Source organism: Miscanthus floridulus, unplaced genomic scaffold, assembly GCF_019320115.1.
Source record: "Miscanthus floridulus cultivar M001 unplaced genomic scaffold, ASM1932011v1 os_2568_1_2, whole genome shotgun sequence".
NCBI classification, from domain to species: domain Eukaryota; kingdom Viridiplantae; phylum Streptophyta; class Magnoliopsida; order Poales; family Poaceae; genus Miscanthus; species Miscanthus floridulus.
Genome location: NW_027098381.1, coordinates 922 through 9,545, shown reverse-complemented (window position 1 = coordinate 9,545; position 8,624 = coordinate 922). Strand labels below are relative to the sequence as shown.

General features: G+C 47.3%; 1 protein-coding gene across 1 annotated transcript; it reads left to right on the top strand.

The window, feature by feature from the left end:
- Nucleotides 1–2,398: 2,398 nt before the first annotated feature.
- Nucleotides 2,399–4,214, top strand: LOC136535148 (PLASMODESMATA CALLOSE-BINDING PROTEIN 1-like). Its single transcript, XM_066527464.1, has 4 exons — nucleotides 2,399–2,486; nucleotides 2,762–3,334; nucleotides 3,458–3,488; nucleotides 3,596–4,214. Exons 1-4 carry the CDS (start codon nucleotides 2,426–2,428, stop codon nucleotides 3,882–3,884), a joined length of 954 nt encoding a protein of 317 aa, XP_066383561.1. The 5' UTR covers nucleotides 2,399–2,425; the 3' UTR covers nucleotides 3,885–4,214.
- The last annotated feature ends 4,410 nt before the right edge of the window (nucleotides 4,215–8,624 follow it).

Below are 8,624 nucleotides of genomic sequence, written 5' to 3'. Positions count from 1 at the left end.
CTATGACATAAAATGAGCACATTAAGAAAATGCATTCTATGGTATATCTAATTATACTAATTTGATGTCATAAATCTTGACTATTTTTTCTAGAAATTAGGTCAAAGTTTAAAAAGTTCGAGTTAAGACAACTCTAGGAATTTATTTATTCAGGGACAGAGGGAATATACAAACTCTGAACTCTCCTCTCTCTCGTGATTTTGTAACCAACTGGATGATGAAGCAAGTGACAGCGCGAACTTTCTGAGTCTACTATATACTTCCTCCGTCTCAAATTATAAGTCATTATAACTTTCTTAGAGAGTCAAAGTATCTTAAATTTTACTAAAATTATAGAGAGAATTACAAAGATTTATGATATAAAAAAAGATATACTATGAAAATATAATTAACGAAGAATGTAATGATGCTTATTTGGTATCATCAATGTTATTATTTTGTTATATAAATTTTTTCAAACAGATGTCTTGACTCTCTAAGAAAGTTGAAATGAATTATAATTCGGGACAGAGGGAGTAAGTATTTGCTTACTTTCTATTGATTCCTCTTTTTTTGTTTGAGCAACTTATGTAGATTCCTCCTAGAAAAAACATGGTTTGTTTAAGAAACAAACAAGCAGCCCACTTGTACCGTCTCTAATCGTATCTTGTGTGATCCCCTAGACATACATATTCCTTCCTACTACTACTAGGAGCTTTAGATCAGGCCCAATAGAGTGGGGACAGTTGAGGCCCACAGAAAGGCTCAAACATTGTGGGGTCAGAGAACATGAGAAGCCCAAAATGGTGGGGATCCGTTAGAACCAATTGTGGAAACAGCCCAGCAGGTTTGCGCATCCCTATATATATGTACTCGTATACTTTTGTCCATTTGCCATCAACTCAAGCACCAGAAAAGGCCCAGAAAACATTCCAAGCTACTGTGCCCCAGTCCACCATCGTTAGGCTGCACTGGCCACTGATTGGCGCTTCACTCAGGGTCATAGCCTGGACGGATCACAAAAGGCAAATCTGGACGCTTTGGCCACCATCATATCTGCACAGCGAAAAGGGGGCAAAAGGAGACAATCGGCATCGCCGTCTTTGGAGAGGAGCGCCGAAATCAGGGAGGGAGTCAGGTGGACCTTTTCCTCGTGTAGCTCGCTACAGTGAAAGGCGGAGGCTTGCAAGACCTGCGGCTTCTCTGCTCCATGCACCGCCCGCCACCGTCGGTCCGTCGCTCGTCGGTGCTCCGGCGGCACCCTTCTGCTGGCGGATGCGTAGCGAACTAGCGATAACGAGCGCAAGTAAAAGCTGTGGTGGCAACGATATATGATGATAACGGACAACGAATCCACGGTGGGCTAGTTTGTGGGCTGCAGAGAAACGCTAGTTTCTCGTTCTCTGTTGAAATGGAACAGCCTCTAGAAAAGCATGTCTGTCAGAGAAGCAGTAGTACTTGTATATCCATCTGTTTTCGGTACCATGCATGATTTCTCTTCTGCTCCACTTTGTTTCAGTTTCTTTATGAATCGTGGATGGAGAGGACGGTCCTGCTGCTCTGCAGAAGGTGATTGGTTAACACCTTCAGAAGCAAAGCATATTAGCTGAAGTCGTAAGATACTCATTTGCACACCGATCCCTGATGATTCCTTCACATAATGAACTTGAAAGAACAAAACGGAAGAATGATTATAGTCGACAGAACAAAATCTCAGACTAATATTATTTAAAATCAAAAGAGGATGGACCATACAATGTGCCATTTTCATCATCTAACTAATCTCGACTACAATCATCATTACATGATTATAATGTGTGTGTTTTATTCCTGCTTCTTTTTTAGGGCAACGTATTTTATTCCTGCTAAAACAAAGCCCAATCTAACGTTACTAACTCCTAAACAGACCTGTAAAATCTTACCGGCCATTTCTCATCCACACAGACACAGGTTAGTATACTTTGAGGGAACGGAAATCTACAAAAACAAACAACCTCGTACGGGGGGCTTCCCTCTGCAGATATTAAAACGCAAAGCCAAACATTCTCCCCAATCCCGATGGTCCTCGATCCAATCGACACGATCATGGACATGCAGCCGATGGTCCGGGCAGCTTTCCTGTTTCCTCCCTCCGGCGGCTCCCTGCGCTGCTAGATCTTCACCCCCCCTGATCCACCAACGCGCCTTTCGCTTTGCCCGTGCATTTCTTTGCCATATGTTCACGCAGCTGTTGCGTGCTCCAACCCCGCAAAGCTCCAATCCTCCCCTCTCAAGTTTCCTCTTATTCCTCGTCTCTCTTTCTCCCTCTCTCTCTCCCTCCCCTGCCGCGGAAGGAACCTGTGATTCGACGTGCTGGCGTCATGTTTATATATACGCCATGGACGAAGAGAAAGCACGGCCCTACTTTACACCGCTTCTTCGTGCAGTAGCTGTCCAGGGAGACGAAATGGGTCATAGGCTGTTCAATCCCTTGGGCTTCCTTCTTGCCATCGTTGTCCTCTATGGTGGTGAGTTGCCGATTCGTCCTCGCATTCTTTTTTGCACCAAACTCTTTCGTGCTAGGACAAGATCAGGTTTAAACTTCTTCTGTAGAATGTGGTGACGTTTGGTACTACTTGAACCGTTCGTTTTTCTTCTTTCTTTTTCACCTGAATTCTTGAGGAAACATTATTCGGTTCTTTTCTGATGAACAAACAAGATAGTATAGGTGAAAAAGTACATCCTCATCAAGAAGTGACTAGATCGGTGGAAATAATCAGAGCGTTCCATCTGATCACAATAGGAACAGAGCAGCGGAGAGCAGAGGCAGCGGACGGAGCGAGCCCGCACAGGCTGCTGACCACCATCTCGGTGTCGAAGCCGTCCTACCCCACGGTCACCACGCCCATGTCGGCCTACGCCGACCCGGTCTCCACGCCAGGCACCCCGTACTCCACGTTCCCGTCGCTGGCGACCGGGAACGGCGGTGCAGGTGCCGGTGCCGGTACTGGTGGCGGTGGAGGTGCCGGTGGTGGCGGTGCCGGTGCCGGTGCCGGTGCTGGTGGCGGTGGAGGTGCCGGTGGTGGCGGTGGCGGTGCCGGTGCTGGTGCAGGTGGGGGCGGGGGCGGTGGCGGGGGCGGCGGGACGTGGTGCGTGGCCAGCCCGAGCGCGAGTCCGACGGCGCTGCAGGTCGCGCTGGACTACGCCTGCGGCTACGGCGCGGACTGCTCGGCGATCAAGCAGGGCGGGAGCTGCTTCAACCCGGACACCGTCCACGACCACGCGTCCTACGCCTTCAACAGCTACTACCAGAAGAACCCCGCCCCAACCAGCTGCGACTTCGGCGGCACCGCCACCATCACCAACACTGATCCCAGTAAGCAAACTCATCAATGCCTCTAGCTAGTCGCAATCATGATGCATGTCTTGCCGAATTATTTCGTATTTGATTAGTAACAAATCTTCTCACTCTCAAGCGATTTTCTCTTCCAACTTGCAGGTTCAGGGTCGTGCCAGTACCCATCATCAAGGTAAGCGTTCTGCGTTCATGTGAATCCAAGCAAGAACAAAAACAAAAACAAAACATAACTGTTATTCGAAACAGTGGCTAAAATTTTGATGTGCTGTGAAATGGCAGCGGCGGCGGTCAGAACATGATGCCGCCGCCATCCCCGACGACCATGCCGCCGACAGTCCCCCCCACCCCGATGACCCCGACGCCGCCAACGCCGGACACCACCCCGGTCTACGGATTGTCCCCACCCGACTACGGCTCAATGCCCCCTCCCGGTCCCGGCTACGGATCAACGTCTCCCCCGGACTACAACGACGTCGGCGCCGCCGCGACGGTGGGGCAGGGCAGTGCGGCGGCGCTGGCGCCTCTGTGCGTCCTCATCGCGACAGTATCGCTGCACGTCTCCAAATGAGAGCGCTGCACATGGCAGTTTCAGTTGAGACGTTACACGGCGGCGGGCCAGCCCCGTACGTGGTGTCTGAAAGACGCTGCAAGAGTGCATGACCGAGGACCTCCGGTGGTGTGCTTGCTGCCCGGTGCCGGGGGAGCCGAGTCGTCGCAAGTCTGCTTAGTGTTGTACTATAAGAAATGTGGCGAGCTTCTAGCGGCGCCCCAGTTCTAGCAGAAGCACCAGATGTTTATACATATATATATATTGGCCATTCCACTATTGTACTTAGGAGTATATCAGAAAATTTGTTTACATGCCCTCTCCATTTGCTCATGCTGAATAATATTGTTATTAGCAACGATATACCGACAGTTTCAGATGTAGCTTCTGCAGTTGGTACAGTTATGATTAAGGAGCATCTGTCCACCTTGTGTCAATGTTTCCCCTCCACTAGCCTAACAAACTGCCATGCAACCCCTTCACCATGCACGCCATCTTCTTCGTTGCCACCACAGTGCACCGGCGACCTCTGGTTACAGGTAAAGTTTTCCAAACGGGCCAAGCCCGCTGGGCCAACACGAGCACGGTCCGAATTGGCCCGGTACGAAAACGGCCCGGCCCGGTAGCTACCGTGCCCGTGCCAAGCACGGCATGGCCCCGTGCCCATGCCTGGGCCGCGATGCCAGCACGATGGCATGGCACGGGCACGACCCGCTTCAACGGCCGGCACGGGGGCGGCACGGCCTCGAGCCATTGGATGGAGCTCCCCCCCCCCCCCCCCCGCCGCCTACTGACCGTTGGATCTAGGGGTCGGGTGGGACGACTTTATAAGCCAGCCGCCGCTCCTGGCTCGGAGCGTTTCCAAACCCTAGCTCATTCTTCCGTCCCCATTCCAGCCGCATCGAGCTCTCCCATCGACTGAAACCCTAGCCGCTCTCCTCTCTTCTTCCCGCCGTCCGGTGGCTAGTTAAGGCGGCGGTTGCTGGCACGGGCACACGGCACTTCTACACCACTCTTCCTTCTCCCTGACCGTCGATGTAGCTTTCTCGTCGAGATCCACCACTGTTCGTCTTCGTCTCTGTCTCGTTGATCTCATCGACCTCGCCGGAGTCCAGCATCATTGGGGCTCCGCTCTGATGCGTTGAGGTACCAGGGTGTCGGGTCTCCATGACGTCGTCGTCGCCGTTGTCTCTGGTGCTCCGTCAAGAGAGATGAGCTGTAACCCTAGATCTGTTCGTTTTTGTTCTTCTTCTTGATTTCTTCATGATCTTCTATTAACCCTAGGTGTTCTTGTTGTTCTTGGTTTTGGTAGGCGTTGGTGTTGAGGGACCGGAGGCCGGCGACGACGAGATGTCGGACGAGCAGGAGGACATCGGTCTCTCCATGACCACCAACGATGAGCTGCGCCTCTACGGGATGACCGGAGACGACGAGGACGATGTCGCTGGGGATGCCGAGGAGCTCTTCGGCCGTCGTGCTGCCGAGGAACTCTACGGCCGTACTGCTGCTGACCCACTTCCCGTCGACGACACTGACGCCCCCAACACCGGCGGCGCCGTCCAGGACGACGCCGCTGCTGATGACGGCTCCAGCAGCAGGCCTAACCGCCCTTCTACCTCAGTATGCTGGGAAGATTTCGAGAAGCTCACCAAGAAGGTAAATGGTAAGATTGTCAGGTATGGCACTCGGTGTCTTCACTGTCGTAAGGAGTATTCTGCGTACTCTAGATTTGGGACTGGCCACCTTCTCCGTCATCAAGACTCTTGCCCTAAGAAGCGTGAGAAATGTCGCATGGCTCAGTCCCACATTACTTTCAATAAGGACGGTACTATGCGTAATTAGGAGTATTCGGCCGAGGTTGCTCGTGTTCAGCTTGTTCGTTTGCTTGCTAGGTTAGATCTTCCCCTCCATCTTGGGGAAACTGAGGCCTGTGAATATTACATAAAAACTGCTCATAACCCTAGGTACACAACTGTTTCTAAGCAAACTATAGCTAGAGATCTTTTTAAGTACTTCAATGAAAAGCATGATCGTTTGATTGATGATTTGAAGAGTAATGCCATTTCATCTGTTGCTATTACCTCTGATATCTGGTTTGGAAATGCAAAAGAAGATTATTTGAGTGTTGTTGGTCATTACATTAATGCTGATTGGCAACTTGAAAAAATGGTGCTTGGCTTAAGGCTTATTGATGCATCACATAATGCTGATAACATTGTTGAACGTGTTAGTAATGTGCTTAATGATTATGGTATATTGAAGAAGGTTTTTTCTGTTACTTTGGACAATGCCTCTGCTAATACTAAAGCTATGGATAAACTGAAAGCTGTACTTAGAGAGTATTTGGGTGCTGATCTGTTTTTGCATCAACACTGTGCTTGTCATATCATAAACCTGATTGTTAAAGAGGCTCTGGTTGCTGTTAGTCCTATGCTTGATGCTTTCAGAACTGTTATATCATTCATTAACTCTTCTAACCAGAAAGTTGCTATATATAAGAGCTATTGCATGGCATCTGGTATTAGACCTAGGAAGTTTGGATTGGACATGGAGGTTAGGTGGAACTCTACCTACCTGATGCTTAGGCATTTGCTACTACACAAGAAAACTTTTCATACTTTCATTGAGTCTAATTATCCTTGAAAAAGAGCTGACCCTTTTCTTTTGACTCATGAGCATTGGGCTATGGCAACTAAAATACTGGAATTTCTTCAACTGTTTTATAACTCAACAGTTGCTTTGTTTGGTGTGTACTATCCTACTGCCCCACTTATGGTTCATCATATTGTTAAGATTGCTATACACCTGCATAGGTATCAAAATGATGAGCATATTAGAACTGTTGTCCAACCTATGATTGATAAGTACAATAAATATTGGAGAACCATACCTGAATTTTACTGCATTGCATTTATCTTGGATCCAAGAGCTAAAATTAAAGGTTTTAACAAAGTTCTTGGGAAGTTAAATTTGCTTACTGATGCTGATTATTCTAATAAGACGGTGGAAACTAGAACTCTTCTTTTCAAACTGTATCATAAATATGATGATTTGTATGGCTCTGTTAGGACGAAAAGGCCTGACCCTCCAAGCCTATCTGGTAAGAAAAGAACAGCTTGGGCTGAGATATATGATGATGATGATGGTGGTGGTTTGCTTGGAGCTAGTTGTTCTTCTCTTCCTCCTAATCTTGATATGTCCAGGACTATTCCTGCTACTACTTTGTTACATGCAGCAAGTTCATCTAACACTGGTTCTGAACTTTCAGCTTATCTGGACTGTGACACAGTTAGTCAGATGGATGATGACTTCAACATCTTGAACTGGTGGCATCAGCATAAACTAGCATATCCAGTTCTTTCTACCCTTGCTAGAGATATTTTCAGTGTGCCTGTTTCTACCATTTCTCCTGAAGCTACTTTTAGTACCACTGGTAGGATCATTGAAGACCGACGGCGGAGGCTGAACCCTGAAACTGTGGAGGCACTCACATGCATCAAGGACTGGGAAGCTGCAGAGATAAGGCTACAACATATGGTGGAGGATAAGGAGCTTGAGGAGGCCTTTGAACAACTTTATCTTGATTAGTCATTTATGTAATGGTTCTGTAATCTTAAGACTTGGATGCTTTGGACCTTTGGTTGTGGATGTAATGAACAATTGAACTTATGGAGCTGGTTGCACTCTTTTTCCCTGTCTAGGGTTTCTCACAAGGGTGAGTTTTACCTAGACAGGGTTTTAATGAGGCAGCCATTGCACAACTCCTTTAATTTGGTATTTTGTTATCTCTGTCTTGTGTTTTCTTCTTTGTGATTTTAGATTCATCAGATTTCACGTTTGTTTTTGAACTGTTCTTTTGATTCTGATTTGTTGAAGTGGTGATATGGTTTTAGTGCCAAGGCACGGCACTAGTCTGTTGGGCTGTCGTGCCTTGTGGCATGGCACGACACTATCTGAGGGCTTTAGTGCCGTGCCTGGGCCAGAGTCTGGGCACGGTGGCACTACACGGCACGGCACGACAGTGACACCGTGCCTGATAGTGCCGTGCCGTGTAGTGCTAGTGCCGTGTAGTGCCAGTGTCGTCCGTTTGGAAAACTATAGTTACTGGGTAGGGTTTAGCCTACATGGCCATAGTGATGCAATCATGCAAGACCATGTCATCACTCACAAGTGCGATTGTCATATTTATTCTTTGGGTCTTGAATGTTTTCTTACGCTACAACACATGGAGCCTTCTATGGCGAATATGCAATGATAATAGAGATATTGGTCATTAAATGTATAATAATGTTTTTTTTGGAACCGGCTCAACTTACAATAACGAAAATGTATCGTTTGTTAGTGATACCACCAACCCAAAATTATCATACCCTACTTGGATGTCATATTGATGACGAGTTTTATAACAACATTTATCTATCATATACTCATAATTATTTAATTGTCATAAACAACTAGAAATTCGTCCTGTTCGCTTAACCATATTCAGAACAACTTTTCAGCCATGAAACATTATTTTCCTCTCACAAAATTTCAGCATAAGCCAAATTTCAGCATCAGCGAACAGGGTGATTGTCACTGAAATATTCATTACACGGTAGTTAGAGAATAAGTAAAAAAACCTCATATAGAAGAGAGTCGTCATTTTGTTTTATGCAATTTCTAGAAAATATAGTTAGAGACAGGCCAGCACGACTAGTGAGCTACGTGGGGCTTAACTTATGTATAGTATGTGTTTGGGATGGTGTAGTAACTTCCTAA

Coding starts and splice junctions, on each gene's coding strand:
- LOC136535148 (XM_066527464.1), top strand. CDS start 2,426: ATGGGTCATAGGCTGTTCAATCCCTTGGGCTTCCTTCTTGCCATCGTT. Junction 2,487..2,761: donor CATCGTTGTCCTCTATGGTG/GTGAGTTGCCGA, acceptor TGATCACAATAG/GAACAGAGCAGCGGAGAGCA. Junction 3,489..3,595: donor TGCCAGTACCCATCATCAAG/GTAAGCGTTCTG, acceptor GTGAAATGGCAG/CGGCGGCGGTCAGAACATGA.